At 53.9% G+C, this 18,870-nt stretch overlaps 1 protein-coding gene across 5 annotated transcripts in view; it reads right to left on the bottom strand.

Moving 5' to 3' along the window:
* Positions 1–18,870, bottom strand: part of SUMF1 (sulfatase modifying factor 1) — a 58,355-nt gene that overhangs the window by 8,795 nt on the left and 30,690 nt on the right. For 2 of the 5 annotated variants that reach the window (XM_016133150.2, XM_036218475.1), the window contains 2 exons: positions 17,742–17,855; positions 534–593 (listed from right to left, as the gene is read on the bottom strand). In XM_016133150.2, coding sequence (XP_015988636.2) covers positions 534–593; positions 17,742–17,855 — 174 coding nt within the window. The other 3 variants (XM_036218472.1, XM_036218474.1, XM_036218473.1) reach the window with 3 other exon arrangements.

The raw sequence follows: 18,870 nt of genomic DNA, 5'->3' as shown, positions 1-18,870 counted from the left end.
AGGGAGAGAGGCGGTATTCAATTTCCAAATGCCTTAAAATGAAATATGGAGTCGCTCTGACGGACCAGGAGCAGCCCGCTCGGGCACTGAAATCACAGCCCGAGGAGGAGAAACACTCTCTGAGGCCGACGGTCCCGTCACGGAGCACACGCTCCAGGCCTAGAGCGCCGGCACGTTCCGCGCCGGTACGCCGCAGCCACCCTCCGTCCCCAACTCAGCGGACAACCCAGAAACGCACGGGGGTCTCCAAAGAGGGGGAGCGTGTTTCCAGACCCGCACGCTGGGAAGGTACGCGGCCCACCCCGGTGAGCGGGCACCGGGGCCTGTCACGCGCGCGAGTCGACAGACGGAATCTGGTTAACAACGGGCCGGTCACGACGCCCAAACTCAGATGATCATCCTACTTTTTTTCCTAGCTTTGATGGGGACGGGTATGCATTCGCAGAAGCAGACGGGACATTATGGGGCTGTTTTCAACGGATCCACAAACCTGCTGTCTGAACACCAAAATAGAGTTCCATGACTTGACTTACCTTATGGCACATGTAGGAGCCACCTTTCTTCACCCGGTCTTTCCCAGAAGGGGGGCCTTTCTGTAAAAGAAGAGAAGAGAACTCGCTAGTGCAGACGGCGAGGCGTCCCCCACACAGTGGGCGTGGGCCCACCTTGGCGACCACCTCTCCTGTGGTCGCCCGAACTGTCCACATGCATTTCTGTCCCAGGCCTCACACCTGCACCCAGGCACCCTCCGAAGGCTCACCTCTCTCAATCCTACCTATCCTCTGAAGTCCAGCTCTACCTCTAACCCCCACATCACCTTCTCATGCTGAGAGGCAAATTTATCCTGCATTATAATTATGTTTTTATAAGCCTACTGCACAACACCTAATAAACCCTGTGCTGAGTGAAGGAAGAAATTTGCTTTTTATCTCAGAAAGATTTCAGGTTAGATTTATTGGTATAATTTACATAAGTAAACTTTTTAACCCTTTTAATCCTTTTTAAATGCAGAATTCTGATGAGTTTCATCAAATGTATAGTCATGGAACCACTACCACAATCAAGACATAAAAACACAGGTTTTTTCAAAAAGATTTAAATCGTGCTTGCTATGAAAGGGGCATGGTTCTAAGTCCTTTGCAAATATTAACGTGCGTAACCTCCATAACGAGTTCTGAGGCAGGTTAAGCAAGCGGGAGGCCGAGGATTCACACCCAGGCAGCCTGGCTCCGGGGTCTGCGAGCTCCCAGTTCAGAGACCAGGAGGACAGGAAACGGGGCAGTGGCCTGCAGAAGCAGTGGCCAGTGCGGGGTGAGACCTGGAGCCAGAAGCGCCGGCCAAGCGCGCAGGCCGCTTCTTGTGCCGAGGGCTTTGGATGAAGGTGCGCAGGAAGCGCACATCCTCGACTTCGGTTACCAGGCTAAGAGCCGCGGCGTCGGGCGAGCCATGCAGGGAGCATCTGCGGGGACCGACGAGGCCCCACAAACCAGAATTGCAGCTGGAAAGCCTGAGGGGGACAGGCACGTCCTGCTCTTCCTCCGTTATGCGGAAAGTCAGCTCGGCGCCCAGCTGCCCGCCGTTTCCTGAAAGCGAGAGAGCACCTCCCCCCCCCCCGTCTCGGTTCTCCTTTTTCCCTGTCAGCCGCCTGTGGTCACAGGCCCGACGTAAGGGGCAGAAGCCAGAAGACCCGCGTCTCCTCCAAGCCTGGCGACACATGGCCCTGCCACTGCCAACGACGTGGGCAGAAGACCACGTTTCCCAGGCATTTCCAGGTTCTTGGGAACTGTCCCAGACCAAGCCACTGGCCAGCCTTCACTCCACGCACAGCCACAGGTCCTTCCACGGCCTCAATGCTTAACGTTAGACTAACAGACCTCTACCGAGTGTGTGCGAGCAAGCTACACGTGAGAAAAGAGGCTTGCGAGCTTCCCTCCCAGGGACGTCTGGGCTGCGACGGCCACCGAACCCGAGTCCGCCGGGAGAATCTACGGTTCTGTAAAAGCAAGATCACTCGGAAGCTAAGAGGGGTCGGGCCTGGTCAGTACTTGGATGGGAGACCGCCTAGGACGACCAGGTGCTGTAGGCGTAAAAAATAAAAAATAAGGGACCGTAAGCTGACAAGGTCCTTGCAACCTGTGAGGCCAACCGAGGGTCGCCTCGCCTGAAAGAAACAAACAAGCCTCTCACGGGGCCTGCTGTCGCGCGAGATGGAACTCTTCTGTCAAGTCCCATCTGAAACGAGGAGCTGCTTTGCCACAGGAAGGGGAACCCAACGGCTCTCGCATCGCCCTCTCCAGCGACCGACGCGTCATCACCAGACAGCAAGTCAGCAGCCTGGCCAAGGCTAACGACATCCGTGCCGTGCGTGGGGCCACAGCAGCCACACTGCTTGGTCGCCTGCCGCTTTGCCCGCGGCCCGGCCTCGGCTGCAGGAGCCGGCCTGCGGCTGCTTCCACACATCGGCCGCTCGCACGCCTGGCCTCCTGCGTTGCCCTGGGTCACTGTCCTCTCCGGAGAGCCCCGCCTTCCCGCGACGTGCCCGAAGCAGGACAGATTCAGGGCTGTCCCTTCTGCCTCCAGGGACGTCTCGGGCTCTCGGCCCAGGACCCGCCTGCTCGTCTCTCTGGTGTGCCGGGCGTCCCCAGGGCCCTCCAACAACGTCACGCTGCAAGCGGATGGATTTTTTTCCTATCAGCCTTCTTCACTGTCCGACTTTTTAAATAAATTCATTTACTTACCGTTTGACTGTACATTTATACGTATCTTATCACAGTTTACATGTCTATATCGGTTTTGTATACGTATCAGTTTACATCTTATCAGTTATGTATTTAAATATGTACCTATGTGTACGTGTGTGTACATATACGTGTGTACACATATATCTGTGATAACACATAAAACATCAAGGTATACTGGTGTTATTTGACCAGTTCCAGTGATGTATGAAAAACTACCTCCCTTTACAACCCTTTAGCCTCTCTGGTTTATCATCTGATGGTATTAAATACACATAGAAACACATCAGGCAATGTTATAATTCCTGCTTCAACCATCGACAGAAAACGTAGGAGAAGGAAAGCCTGCTCCCACAGCCCCATTTTTGCTTCCGGTTACTTCCTTCCACCCCCATGTTTAAAGGTTCCTCCTTAAATCGTTTCCACTCAGTTTAGGGGACTTCCTTTAGCAATCCTTTTAGGGTAGGTCTGCTGGTGACAAATTCTGGTTCCCTTCCTTTGGGAATGTCTTGATTTCCTCTTACTGCTAAAGAGACATTTCACTGGATAAAGAATTCTGGGTTGGCAATTTTCTTTCAATATTTAAAAAATATGGTGCCATTTCCTCTGGTCCTCATTAGGGTCTCCGATGAGAAACCCACTGTCATTCGCAATGCTTTTTGTTCCCGCTAGGAAAGGTGTCATTTTCTCTGGCTGTTTTCAACATTTATCTTTGTCTTTAGTTTTCAGGAGTTTAATTACGACGTGTCTCGGAATGGATTTCTCGGAGATGATCCTCTTGAATCTACAGGTTTCCGTCTCCTCCCAAATGTGGGAGATTTTCAGCCATTATTGGAGCGCTCAGCCCCACCTCCTCCTCCTCTTCTCCAGGCCCCTCACGACACAAATGCCGGATGATCTTTGGTTATAGTCGCACAGGACGCTGAGGCTTGTTCGTTCGTGCACTCGTGACTTTCTATTTTCTCTCTGTTGATCGGTTTGGATAATTTCTTTGGTTCTAGCTTCCAGTTTACTGATTTTTTTCCCTCTGTCCTTTCCCCCCTGCTGTTGAGCCTACTCTAAAGCTTTCATTTCGGTTATTCCATTTTTCAGTTCTAAAATTTGCATTTACTTCTCATTTATATCTTCTATTTTTTTGTTTCGAGCATGTTCGTAATGGCTCATGAAAGTACTTTCATCATGGCTGCTTTAAAATCTTTGGCGGGTAACTCTAACGTCTGTCGCCCTGTGTTAGCATCTATTCAATGTCATTTTTTCATGCAGCTTGGTACCTACCTGGTTCTTGGTATGATGAGTGATTATTCAACTGAAACCTGGATTTTAATTATGTTACAAGACTCTAGACGTTAGGTAAACATCCCGTTTTAGCTGGCTTTCTGTGAGTCCCGCCGACAGGGGAAAGGTGGAGTCATCTCGTCACTGCCAGGGGGCGGGGAGGGGAAGCCAGGGCCCCAGCTCAGCCCCCACTGCCACCTCCTATGGGGCTCTCGTCACTCACTGCTGGGAGGGTGAGCGTTCTGGCTCCCCACGTGTTCTCCACGGTAAGGGGGCCCCGTGACTGCTGGACAGCGACAAAGGCCTTCTCTGACAGCACCCAGGCAGGGGTGGTACGGAGCCTCCGGCCAGCCCCGGGCTGGTGGACATCTACACGCCCCGCTGGGCCTTTGGGGGCCTGCGCGGGACACGGCCTGCTCCGTGCAGAGCGGTTACTGCCTCGACGATCTCTTCGTTGCTAGACTGCCCCCTTCTGCTTGCTCCTTCAGCTGCAGTCGGCGGGGCCGTCTTGAGACTTCCTTGTCTACATCCATTGGCATTCATGGGTCGGTGGCTCCTTCAGCTCCGAGTCTGAGATATCTGGGGCAGCAAGAAAATCCACGGAGCCCACGGCCATGTCCCTCCGAGGGTCGCACGGTCCACGACTACTCTGCCTTCCTCCCACCTTTCGGGGGCTTCCCATGTTTCTTTTATGTGTGGTGTCCAGAGTTTTAACTGTATTTAGCAGGATGGGGGTGGGGAACTGTACGTCGACTCCGTTTTCCCAGAACCAGAGGTCGAACCTCCACGAACTTCACTTTTAAAGGGCAGTTGTGCTGGATAGAAACTTCCTGCTTGACAGCTGGATTCCGGATACACCCGCCACCTGGGCTCCATCGTTGCTGACGAGAAGCGGGCCGCTCACCACTTGCCGCCGCCCTGCGTGCGCCGCGGAGTCTCCTCCTGCTGCCTCCGAGATGTTCTCTTCGCCATCCCACAGTGCGACTGCGAAGCATCGAGGCTGGAGCTCACTGAATTTCTTGGCTCTCTGGATAACTGTCGTTGAAAGCAGGAAGCATTTAGATCGTTTCTGTAAAAACGTTTTGCTCCTTTCTCCCGCTCCCCTCCACCCGGGGCTCCTGCTACGTGTGCCGGAGTTACGCTGAAGAGCTATACTGCAGCCGAAGGCCCTGCTGGCTTCTCTCCGATTCTTTCTTCCCTCACTGTTCTTTGGTTTGAAAATCTTCTCTTGATTTAACTTAGCAAGTGCACCGATTCTTCTACAGTCTCTAATGTGCTACGGAGTTCATCTAGGGAACTATTCATTTCGGTTACTATGTTTATCAAATCTAGACATTTCGCTTGGTCGTTTATCATGTCCATTCGTCTGTTATGCATCCTTATTTGTTAACTCACATTGTATTTTCTACTAATTCTTTATATTTCCCTTTGGTTCTTTAAAAATAATAGCTGCTTTTAAGTCTTTGTTAAATCCAACCTCTGGGCCTTCTGTGTTTATTAAGGTAAAAACTGGACATTTAGATTATTTATATATACGTATATGTATAAAATAGCAACTTCAGGGTGTGTAAGGTCAAATCTCTATAATAAATTCATTAGACACGCATGTGCGGGCACAGGTGCACGCGCGTGCACACACACACACACACACACACACACACTAGTAGTTCTAATTCTGACTGAACCAGGATTGACAGAGTTAAGAACTGCTGGAGCTGAGTCATAGGTACATTCTCTCTGCTCTCGCTTATGAGCATTTCCATAACAAAATCCTAAAATATACATGCACTCGCACAAGCTAAACAGACATACACTCATCTGCACCGACACAAGCAGAAACTCTCTTTAGAAAAAGAGTCACTAAAAAACCAGGGACAAGCTGCCTGAGGAGGAGGGACAGACCTGGGAGACAGGGCGGCAATTCCGTGCCTTTGGAGACGCGTTCGTAACTGAGCTACTCATTTGCTTAGTTAAACAAGGAGCATTCGGTGTGACGCAAACCGAAAGGCCCTGGCGGGTGTCTGTGCTTCGGTGACATCAGCAATGACACTCTGCTGAAACTTAAAAGCGTCTTTCATTCCGTGCTCACTGTCTCCTTCTATAGTCAAGTCTTACCGCTAGATTGCACCGCACCTTTCGAAGCAGGAAATAAGAGTCAGCCTCTGAGAAAGGATTACGCGGCACATCAGAACATTTGCTTTCGCTCTCATCATCCTTCCAAGAATCAAGAAGCGAGGTGCCCGTCCGACGCTAGCCGCCTGATAGCGTTTTAGCTATTGTCGGAGTGTGGGCTGGTCTGGGAAGACCACGCAGTTTAAAATGATTGGAACTATTTCTTTTAACCCTAAAGAGAATCGAAGCTGAACACGAAGGGTGGGAGCAGTGATTTGACTCCTGGACGACAAGACCCGGGCCGTCCGAAATCAGGAGACGCCTCAGAGGCCCGCTGGGCCCCAAGGCCCCTACCCGCACTCTCTGGATCTGAGCAGACAGAAACAGGAGCTCTCGAACGTGTTCAAAGACCTCAGAAATTCACCTATGAGAGAGCTGCTGTGGTAACCAAAAAAGCTGGTTTTAGGCCCGATGACCTTCCTTCCTTACCAATGCCATTTCTCATCGTCGCCCTCAGGCCAATGAGTTTCTCACGCCCCCCAAGGAGACACGTGATCTTGCTGCCTACTGTGCCCACTGCTCGTCGAACTCCCATTCATCTCGCAAGATCCACCTCACGTGCTGCCTCTCAGTGAAGAGCATGGGCTCTGGCCCCAGACCACCTGCCCGGGTGCAGGGCACGCCCCCAGCACCGCCCGCGAGGCCGGTCTGGCGCCCCCCCCCTCCCCCCCCCCCCCCCGCCACCAACACCGCCTGCGAGGCCGGCCCCCGACACCACCGCGAAGCCGGTCCGCCCCAACACCACCTGCGAGGTCGGTCCGGCCCCCAACACCGCCCGAGAGCCCCCGGCACCGCCCGCGAGGCTGGTCTGGCCCCCGGCACCGCCCGCGAGGCCGGTCGGGCTAGGAAACCCCTGCACGTCCGGTTCCTCCGTGGGAAGCAGAGGCGACAGCGCGGCCTGCTCCGCTGGCGGACGTGGGGGCTGCGTGCGATGAGCACACGGAGCACCTGGCCAGGGATCAACAGTGAGGGCGCAGCTGCTGCTGCTGCCGTGACCCGTTACCAGCGCACGACTCACTCCGTCTCCCGAAGGCGCCGCACACTTAATCATCCAGGTGGCGCATGACCTCCCAAATTCCAAAACCACAGAGATCGCTTAACCCAGTTTTTCTAAGGCCAAACCCCCAAAGGGAGTCCAAGTTCTACTAAAATAGCTGACACGCGGATTCTGCAGAGGGAAGACAGGCTACCGCGTCCCAGAAGTCCCACAGCTAATCTTGGCGTGCACAGGTGGTCACCGCGGCACCAGGCCAAGCAGGACGTGAACATTCTTAATGGTGAAACCGGCACAAAAACACTCCGGGGCCACAGGGACAATGGCGTGACCGTCGCCTCGAGCAGCTCGCAGACGTCTGAGCGTGTGACGTGTCTCTGCCCTACACTCTCACCCTGTGCGGGTTCAGATGGTGCCACGAACACTCGGGAGGAAACCGAGACTCAGGCTTTTCAACGTGACAATGATCATTCGCCTTAATTCAGAAACATTTAGGAGAAGACCCGGCACTCTTGTGCATGTCTCCGTGTATTCTAAATACTGTTTCCATCTGCAGATTAGCGGGATACTCGCTAAGACCAGCCGATGGCAACACGAGCAGCTTTGACGGAGCACGGAGGCCGAAGGGCTGGCTCGGGGACGGCCGTCCTCGTCCTCCTCGTCCTCCTCGTCCTCCTCGTCCTCCTCCTCCTCCTCGTCCTCCTCCTCCTCCTCCTCCTCCGTCTGCTTCCACTCCGTCACGCTCCGCCCCCCCACTCAGGCCAGACTCCTGACGGGTCACTGTGCTCTCCCTCACCCCACGGACAGCTGCTCTGCTGAGCTCCACCCGCAGAGCAGGCCGCTGACGGCACTCCCCTCTCCATGGTAACCAGCCTGGTCCTCATGGCATCTCTCACCTGGACCAGGCCCCGCAGCTTCCAAAATGGCACCCAAAGCAGCACAATAATATCTGTAGAGTGAATAAAAGACTATGCCACTGTAAAGAAAGCTAGACAAAAATACATACATACATACATACTAGATGATTCCATTTATCCAAAACTCTAAAAAACGCAAACTCGTCTACTGAAGGCAGATCAGTAATTGCTTAGGTACGGGAGGCAGAGAGGGACAGGATGGAGGACCAAGGGCACGAGGACACGTCTGGGTGTTGGGTCTGTCCACTATCTAGACTGTGATGGTTCGTGGATATGGGTGTGTGTGTGTGTGTGTGTGTGTGTGTGTGTGTGTGTGGTGTGTGTGTGTGTGTGTGTTTTGATCAGTATATATACATATATTGGATCACTATATCCATAAACTGATCAAACTGTATACTTTAGATGTGCAACGTATGCCAATTATACCGGCACAAAGCTGGTCCCTTAAATGAAAATAAATAAGATGGTAACAATATATAAAACGTGGGATTTGCTTCAAATAACCCCGGAGAGGAGGGGAGCAGATGAGTGGGTGGAAATACAGATACAAGATCAGCCATGAGTTGGTAACTTATTAAACCTAGGCACTAAAGACACGTGGGGATGAACATGCTATCCTCTTGACTTCTGCGAATTTGCATGTTTCTATGACAAAAAAAAAACCAAAATTTTTAAATTAAAGGGAGAGAAAATCTTATGCCAGAATAAACTAAAAGAAAAAATTGGCCCTAAGATGCTAGGAGTCAGGCTCCTCGGAGGTCTATGTGCCGGGGACGGTGGGGTGCCAGGGGCAGGCTGTGCCCCCACACTACAGCACGAGCCACTGCATGTCCCTCCAAGAGCGAGGTGTCCTTGCCCCGGGGGGCTGGAAGTGGGGCTCCCTTGCGCACTTGACTCCTCGTCCAGCCCGCCAGCTGTCAGACTGTGTGGGCTCCCGCAGGCCCAGGTCCAGCAGCCTGGAGTTTGGAATGGCAGGGAAGGCTCATGCTGCCCGCTGGAGGCACTGTGTCCCGCAGAAGCAGGTCATGGCGACGGCTGCTCGGACGCAGACCTTCCTCCTCTTCAAGCCTCTGCCCACGCGCTCCCCAAAAGGAGTCTCTCCTCGATCGCCTCAACCGTTCTTGAAGAAAGGAACTCTGCCCACTTTCGTGTAGCGGATGCTAACTCTCAGCCTCAGTTGATTCAATAACCTTGGGAAGCAGCAAGCGTCATCCTCCCCATTGTAAGGACGAGGGATGCTGAAACTCGGAGACACTGAATGAGTGGGTGGCCAAGGCCCCCCGGCGGGCAGTGACCGCGCCAGGAGGAGGCCCATGCCGCCTCTGCACCCGCCAAGCCCAAGCACCCTGCAGGCTCAGCTGCGACCCTGACCGAGGCGCACGTGCGAAGAAAGTCGCGCCCCCGACAGCTCACTTTGCTTTGGCCCGCTGCCGCAGGTGACAAAGGACTGAAGAGTGGGCAGGTGAGGCCGTGGCTACTCCAAGCCAAGCCTTTCCGACCGTGTGATTTTATGGTCCCCGAGCACAAGGATCTGTGCAGAAGGGACCACAACTAGCTTTACACACAGCATGGGGATAGGAAAGGAGGGTGACGGCCGAAGGTCAGAGAAAAAAAGAAAACCAGAGACCAGACAACAGAGGCCAGCACGTAGGGCGCGCAGACCACACGGACGGCCCCGTGGGGACGTCCCCGTGGGCCCGGCAGGCCCGGCATGGCCCTGACCCCGCGCTGAGACAGAGGAAGACAGGTTTCCCTGCAGGCGCTCTGTCACCCATGCCAGGTGAAAGGAAGTCTTCGAGGCGGTGTTAAGCTCGCCACCGATACAAAGCGTCACCTTCGCAGCCCGAGGTACGTAGCACCGATCCTCGCTTCCAGGTAATACATAAAACTGGGCATTTAAAGGACTGATTCTGCAGGGAGCAGCTAATATCTACTGAGCGCGTGTTACAAGCCGGGATTGTTTTTAATAATCTCATCCTCAAAACGACCTCCTGAGGTGGGCCCGAGCATTGGCGGGGCGACCACGGAACGTACGGTCCCAATAAGGACACATCGGGAAGGGAAGGGGGAGCGAGCCAGGGCTGCATTTTACGGACGGACAGTTAGGGGACGGGGCGGGTGGCGGCCCGGCCGAGGCCACGCAGCCAGCCAGCGGGGGCCCGACGGCTCCGGGCGCCCTGTGCTCTGGCCCGAGCTGCTCGCGCGCGGCTCTGGCGTCGCGGCTCCCACACTCACCAGCCCGCTGCTCCCGTCCAGAGCACGGACGAGTTCACTGCGGGAAAACGGCTAAAATCCAAGGAGAACTATGAGTCAGAGTTCGCGTCTTTTTTCTTAGGTGAAGACACCCGCTAGCTTAGGGAAAGAGCTGACCTGCGTCCTCGTGAGCCGTGCGCGCCCTGACGGGTTCTCCCGGCACAGGACGCCCGCTGACGTCGCGCAGGAGCCCACACCCAAGGCACGGACGCCCCCACGAGGACAGACCGCACCTCGGTGACGCCGCGGACGCCTGTCGGGTCTCGCCGCTCGAAGCCGCGGGGTCTGGCGTCTCCACCGCACCCCACAGCAGCGGCGGCGGCTCCAGCTCAGAGACCCGCTTCGTCAGGTGGCCCCCTCCCCTGACTACTCCGACCTCCAAGGAAAGTCGCATCCCAGAAAGAAAGCGGTAAGGGGGGGTCCACACTTCCCTTCCATCGCGACGTGAACTGCAGGCGCCGTGAGCCCCCGCGAGCCAGCGCGGGCGGGTGCACAGTGCTCCCTGTCTCGGACGCGCCCTCGAGGCGCCCGGCGAGGTGTGACCCGCTCGCCGCCCCCCTCCTCCAGTCCCTCAGGGCCGTCGCAGGCCCGACACTCACTCTCCCTGCATGTCGCTGCAAAGCCCTCCTCACCGCTCCGAGGGGCTCTGCAAATGACGCTTCGCCCGACGGGCTGAGAGAGCGGGCCTCCCTCGGCCCCGTCGCTGTCGCCCTCTTCCCAGGGTCAGGACGGGGCCTGGTGGCAGAGACCAAGCCTCGGCCCTGACCTCTGAGGAGGGAGGACGGGCTGGACGTTGAGTTCAGTCGCCGACGGTGGATGATTTAATCGTGCTCACTTAATAAAGCATCTGTTTTAAACACCCCCTAAGTGACGGTCGGCGAGCTTCCGAGTTGGTGAGCACCGGGTGTGTGGGGGGGGGTGCCCTGTGCCCTGCGCCACCCCAGGCCCCGCCTTGCCCTCGGCCTCCCTCCCGCCGGGCTGTCCCTGACCCGTATGCTTTCATAAGCAGCCACTGGTTGCAAGTGAGGTGCCTTCCTGAGTTCTGTGAGTTGTTCTGGCAGATTACGAACCCTGAGGAGGGCATCGCGAGAACCCCCAAACCTGCGGCTGCCGGGCGGAAGCGTGGCAGCCTGTGACCTCACCTGCCGCTGGCACGTGAAGCGTGGGCAGACGCGTGGGACTGGGCGCTTCACCTGTGGCATCTGACCCTGACCTGGGTGGCTGACGTCAGAACCGAACTGAGTTGTAGGACACCCCTTCGACGTCCAGAGAGTTGGAGACCAGTGTTGGTGTAGAAAAGTCCCCACACGTTTGGGGTCGGAAGCGCTGTGAGCACAAACAGTCCGGCCCTTTAAACTTCATCGACATAACAGCGCATCAGGGCCCTACACGAGACCACGGGTACCAGCGGCCCGGGGTCCCCGCCCCCGCCTCACTCGCGGGCGCGTGCATCCCCGCTGTGACCTGCCACGGCCGCTCCAGCGCCCCTGCGAGGTCCTGTCCGCCCCGCCCCCCGGCACACCTGGTGGACCCGTGCCCAGGCGGCGCTGAGCGACACGAGCCTCCTTCAGGCGCCTCATTCGAAGACCTGGACTTGTCTTTCACGTCACGGTGACACACACGACGTGCAGCTCACCAGTGTGACCACGCTACGTCGCCATGCAGCGGCGCTGAGCACAGAACGCCACACAGCCGTCACCACGCCCCTCGCCAGCCTCTCCTCCAGCACAGCTGACACTCCACCCACTGAACGGTAACTCCCCTGCCCGGGCCCCAGCCCCTGGTCCCCGGTCCCCGGTCCCCGGCCCCTGGCAGCCGCGGTCCTGCTCTGCCTCTACGGCTCTGACGGCTCCAGGAGCCTCGCTGTGGCGGCTTCTGTCACACAGCACGACGTCCTCAAGCTTCGCCTGTGCCGGAGCGGGCGTCAGCACCCCCTCCTTTCACAGGCCGAATCTCATTCCATCGCGTGCAGACCCCACGTTCATCCTCCTCTGCTCCGGGAGCCCTCGGGCTGCTGCCCGTCCCAGCCACTGTGGATGGCGCTGCTACGAAGGGGGTGCGCGGGTCTCTTCCAGACCCCCCTGCGGCCCCCCGGGGCGTGTCCCCGGAGCGCGCCTGCTGGCTCAGACAGGTCTCTGTTTATATTTCCGGGACCCACTCCGCTGTCGTCCACGGCAACCGCACCCCTCACACGCTCACCAACGGTGCGCACGGCCCCAATCGCGCCGCACCTCGCCCACGCTGTTGGTTTAGACAGCGGCCATCCCAGCGGGTGTGAGGTGCCGCGGGCCTCAGCTTTTACGGGCGCTCCATCCAGCATCCCAGGAGGGAGAGGAGAGCGAGCAGTGAGGTCCCGGGGGGACGGGTAAGACCCTGACCTACAGACACCCTTGGTCTGTTTTAGAGGCATGGACTGTCATCATTACGAACACAAACGGTAGTTTTTCAACAACAGCCCATACGACGTCTGTGCTGCTGAAACCCCAGAAGCAGCAACTGCTAAGAGGAGACCAGGGGCAGACTGGGTCTCCGCCGCCACGGCCGCCGCCTCCTCGCCCGATGGCTGGACGCAGCCCGGCGGGCTGGGCCTCTGGCAGTGCCGGGCTCCTTCACCTCCAGAGGCTGAGCACGCCCACATCCACCACGAAAGAACACCTGTGGTCTAGCCGGCCCCGCATGGGCTGGCTCTGAGGTACAGAGAAGTCGGTCTGTTTCAATGCCAGGATGTATCCTGCAGCATCATCCTCAAGAAAGGTGACCTCTGGGTCCACTGCAACCAAGCCACCACAACCCGGATGCAGACCACACGTGCCCGAGGTCTGCTCCAGACGCAGTCACGTCCCGCTCTCAGAACGACGCTGTGAAGCTGTTCCATCAGTCCTGTTTGCAAAGCCAGACACGGCGCTCAGCACCGAAGTGAGAGTCTTCCTGAGGATTCTACGCGGCACCCTCTCTCACGCTCCGATCTTCTGCATCCTTCGGTGACAACTCATTAGCGAGTTATGAGAGAGAAGAAGCCATTAGCTGATACCAAATGGTATTTATAGTTAAACACATTTTTCAAAGAATACTTAAAGACTGCCAAGACTTGAATTTGGACCCTGCGAAGTGGACCAGTGCTAAGTGCCTAATTCTGTAAGTTCTGCAGCTTCATTAGGAGCAGCGTTTACTTCCAAGAGTAGGAAGTCAAAACCCGCCCCAGAAAGAGCCGTTATTGACAGCTGCCTGCGAATTAACCGGACGGCCAATCTCCTTGCCGCATCCCTGACAGGGCCCAGAGTAAGTGCCTTCCGCAGACCAGATTTCAGAGTGAGGTGTCATTCATAGCGTGAAGACTTACTGTATTTAGATTTCCGCTGCACATAAACCGTGGTAAAACATGGTAGTCGGAACTAAAATGTATCAAGGGCTTACCACGTACCAGCCACTACACTAAATGTTTCCTTCGTGGCATCTCGCTGAAACTTTCAATAACTCCACAGGGGCACGACGATTTCCTCACTTATAAATGAGAAAGCTGATGATCTAAGTCACTTGCCCCAGGTTATTCGTTCGGCATGCAGGAGGCCGAGCTGGGTACCAGGTCTGACTCCAAAACTACATGCTTTTAACGATCAGGCTCTACTTCCTCTTTACACACGATGCCTACGCATGCAAGTGCGTGAAGTCAGGTGTGTTTGATTGATTCCCAGACGCCAGCACATGAGTCTGGCATTCATCAGGCTTCCAGGAAATTTGGCTGAATGGATAAAACTACATACTTACATAGAAATCGTACATGAGGATATGTATATATCTATATTATAAATCTGTCCATGTATCCACATAAAAAAATCCCCAGAATAATTTGTTAAAAAAGATGATTCTACTGTCCTATTTTTCTCTTCTCAATAACATGGTTTTATTTCCAGATTCTCAAGAAAAGAACAGATGAGTCACACTACGGCATAAACTATGGTATAGCTACAGAAATGGAAAATAACGCTACATTACTTTATAATTCATCAATAAGTCAAATGTTAGGGACAAAAACCGACTTGCCAAATCAATAATTCTAAAGAACAACTTAGTGGAAACAAGAGATAAGGAAGGTAAGAAAGACAAGAAACTGATTTAAAATCTCAAGACATAAAAAGCCGTAAGCACAATTCTCCGCCTCTCCCTTGCTTGCGGAAGAAGCAGAAGAAGCGGCTGCACCACAATTCACATCTCTTAAATCCTCTTTGCATTTAGAGCAGCTCCAGAAATTCCTGGCTTAACTATGCAGTTTGTGATGAAATACTATAGGGAAGTGAGCAGCCTTTCGCGTTTCGCATTTCAAAACACAGCTGGAGAGCAGATCCTGACTCTCCCCGGACGACCTTCAGCGGGAATGACCTTCGGTGAGGAGGCCGCTGAGACCACCTGCCTCCTTTCACACAATCGGGAGGAGAAATAAAGAAAGGGAGTCAGGGAGAGAGAAAAGGCACTCGGAGCCCTCCAGAGAGGAGAAAGACAAAACGCTGTAACTGTGAAGCCTGAGCCCTTTGGCTTGCCCACCCCCACCCCCATGCACAGGCCGCGGGGGTGCCGCAGGGCTCCCACACAAGGATGCGGGCGCGGCTCTGCTTCTGTGACTCCAACGTCATCTGGGAAGCTGGGGTGGGAAGCCTGGCGGCCGGCTTCACACTGACCCAGCCCACGCGTTTTCTCCCCCAAAACCTGTAACGATCGCACCTCTGATCCGGAAAAGTGTTTATGAACATGGACTGTTGGATGTGAAAATTTTTAAAGAAGAGAATTGATCTGTGTCAGAAAATTCACAAACGTTAGGTAAACCTTTACCGCCGCCCAGCGTGACGAGATGAGGCCTTGATGACAACGCTGAGCTTAAATGTGGGGCTAGGGTGGAAGGGGTTGGGGGGTTCACTGTAATCCTGATACAGGACGTCACCTGTAAAATTCTTAATTTTTTAGCAGGAAATGAAACGGGACATCTCTTGCAGAGTTATTAATCATTTTGGTAAACCTAGTTAAGTTTTCATCCTTTCTTTGGGAAAAAGTCTAGCTCTCACAGTGGCTGAAGCTCACTTTCAAATCATCCCAATAAACATATGCTAATCTGAAATAGAAGTTTCCAGAAGCCAAGGTAAATCCTCTTTAGAGAAAGATCACAGGATCCAGATCTCAATAATCTCCACGTTTCACATAATTCCTGGGACTCGATCAGAAATAACCAGGCACACAACAAAACAAGACACGACTGAAATCCAAGAACGACAGCAGACAACAGAAGCCGGCCACGGGGTGGCTGGACGTTGGAGTTATCGGGTGCAGATGTTAAGCCATGACGGCTCCAAACCACACCACCGACCGGAACGGCTTCAATTAAAAATACCGACAGGACCAAGAGTGGAACAGGAGAACAGTTCTGTCCTTTTTCTTTGGTTAAAAGAAATAAAGTAAATACCATAAACTTAAGATACGTTAAGTCTAAATAGCAGATACATAAGTACGTTATATTATTCTCTGTATGTTTCTTAATTTCTTTAAGATTTCACAATTAAATGCTCAAAAAAAGAATAAAAAGATACGGCTAAAGGGAGCTCCAAAGGGGCTAAATTATTTGAGGCTTCACGAGTCATGCTCTGAGTCTGTACTTGGCTCTTCAGACGGGCCCCTGCAGCATCAGAAGCAGGAGCGACAGCGTTTGGCCCGCTCTCTGAAGACGGTCCTGGTCCTAGCTACAATAGGGCACGGGGGGAGGAGGAACCCAGGGGCGACGACCGTGGCTCATCCGCGGGCTGTGGCGCCGGACGCGGAGGAAAGCTGTGAAGATCTGAATGATGGGGAGTGAGTCTTCTAGGGAGTTGGGGTTTGGTTCTCAGAACCATCGAATTTTATCACAGTCAAATCGGGACGCGAACGAGGCCACTGCCACAGAGAGCAACTTGACATGAGAGTAATTTACAGAGCAAGGACGGCCTAAGATAAAGCCTGGGATGGGTGAACTCGATGTGGATTTTTCTGTAAACCCTTCAAGAAAAACAAGCGGCTGCAGAACTGGGAGCTAGCGAGCACGCAGCTCGACAGATGGGCAGACAGACAGATCCGCAGCTCGCGGGAACCCTGCCGCCTGCAGCAGCCCCGCCCAGGCCAGCACGTGCTTCTTCCTGAGAGGGACAAATTCTAGTTCTGATTCTGACAGCAAAGGCCAGTCGGGATTGGCATCTCCCGACCACAAACCCACCGAGATGTTCACAACCTCATCATTTTGGAGAGACGGGCCGCCACTTCCGCTGGCCCTGCCAGAAAATGAGGGAGAAGCGACAGTTTCTGAAGAACTTGGCTTTTTCCTCTGCACCCAAGAAAGCAGATCTGCGTCCCTAGATTATTCATGAGCAGCCCACGTGTTATGCTGTGAAGAGAAATTCAAACGAATTTATCCCCACTTTCCGAAAACAGCCTGCGGCACAGAGTCTGACAAATTCTTCAATCACTCTGAGCTGTTTAACCCTCCTCTGTAAAGAGAAAAAGGGATTTTATCTTTATCCTTTGTGCCATTTCGAAAGGTTATGGTTTAAAATTAAGCAAATCAAGTTCCCAGAGAGCAGATTTCAGTATAAATATACATTCTTCGATCTGATTTATGAATATCTAGTTTGCTAGAGAAAGGTTTTACACTGTTTTTGCCCCAACCTGTTCGCACGACAAAAACTTTATTCAGAGATGTTCTTTTCAAAGGAAGTACTCTCTGTACACACGTCCACGTAGTATGTCCACTTCTGTCTGCTCTGAGCGCAGAGTGTGGTTTCGGAAGCATAGTAGGCTAGCTGCAGTCAACATGTTCCCACACTAGATCAGGTAAAACTCAGACGCACGTGGCCGTCTGAGACTCCCCAGGTATGCGAGGCACTGAACTGACAATCTGTGAATCTGGGAAATAATCACGGAAGGACTCAACTTCCTGACACAGCGTCCATCCAGGAAGTACTTTTTCTCATTCTCTCCAAAGAATGTGCCTGGATCCAAATTTCGATGAATCAAAAATCGGGCAACTCGCCACCTGATAAATACCCTCTAGCAGATCTCAGCAGTTACTGATAAAACATTAGTGAAGTTTGCATTTATCTCTCTCACCCTGATCCAATCGGTGAGACTGAACAGAACTTCTAAGGCGATAGGCAGATCCCCTCAAACGATCATCGCCATCATAACCCAGCAGCACATGAACTGCTCACAGACACTTTTACACGATGCTTTCAGGTTGAAATAACAGACATGCGCTTCATGTCCGCCTGGGGACACACCAAGGTTAATTCCAAGGGCACACAGGTGCCCCCAGAAATGCAGGAAGTTCCCGCCAGGGTGCCCGGGAGAGGGGCGCCTGGGTGCTCTGGGGAGGGGGCTCACCGGGTTGAGCGTCTCTTCGACAGTGTGGTGAACGGTCCACCAGTCCGAGGTCCACTCCCACGCATTCCCCACCACGTTGTACAAGCCGTAAGCATTAGGGGGGAAGGCATCGACCTGAGGGCACAAAAGGGAAGTTGCTGTCACTCTGCTCGCCTCGCGCGGCAAATCTCTCTGGTGCAGAAACGCACTAAGACGTGCCACTTCCACGTCTGTCATCCCAACAGTTAAAATACAATTTGGCCAATGTAAGAACTAAAATTAAAATAGAAGAAAGAGACATTGTCAGCTCTGAGCTCCCGAGAGGAGTTCAGAAACTTGAGGGACCTTTATACATATCACGTGGTAGAGAAGCTGTGAAATTGTTCCTAATGGACAAGTCTTGGCCATAAATCTAATCTGTATCTGACTGGGGCGAGGGGCAGGGGCAGATGATACTTAGACCTTCGAAAGCACAACATCGGACCCGGCGTAAGCCCAACGGAGCCGAGCTGTGTGTGCCACGCAATGTCCGTCAGTGCTGAGAGCTCACCGTGTCCTCTCCACCAGGCCCCCCAACTCACCGCTTTATCCTTAAGCCTCCGCCACTGTCATCAAAGCTCTAAAGGGACTTCTTTTTACAAAGAAAACGTCGTTTCGTTACCAGGCACGTCTGTAATAAAAGGGTTTGCGGTCTCTGGGATTTTAAGCCAAAAACCGTACGGGTCCTTCAGCCAGCAAGTGAGTCGCACGTCGGAGGCAGGCCAGACAGTCTGCCACGTGCCGCTGTCAGATGCGCCACCGAAGTGTCGAGCCTTGAGGAGGAGGGGCGGGAGGGGGCAACAGAAAACCTAACTCAACGACAGTCCACGCGGCACAGTTTTCCCATTTTAATGACTCAGATTTTCTTCCCAACACTTTTATGGAAATCCTCAAACATAAAAGAAGAACTTCATTTTTCAAACAAAAAAAAATCAAGTTATCCTTGGAGTTTAAAAAACAATCCGAGTCTCAGCATGACTGCGAAGCACCCGAAACCTGGGCCGGCCGAGGCGCTGAAGCCCCTGTGGCCGGAAGGGCGTCGGACGCGCGGAGGACCCAGGGGCTCACCACGCGGCCCCTGCCCAGCGCCCGTGCGGGACACAGCGGCCCC

Source organism: Rousettus aegyptiacus, unplaced genomic scaffold, assembly GCF_014176215.1.
Source record: "Rousettus aegyptiacus isolate mRouAeg1 unplaced genomic scaffold, mRouAeg1.p scaffold_m13_p_4, whole genome shotgun sequence".
NCBI lineage: Eukaryota > Metazoa > Chordata > Mammalia > Chiroptera > Pteropodidae > Rousettus > Rousettus aegyptiacus.
Note: the sequence above shows the minus strand (reverse complement) of the source record. Positions and strands in the feature narration are given on the sequence as shown.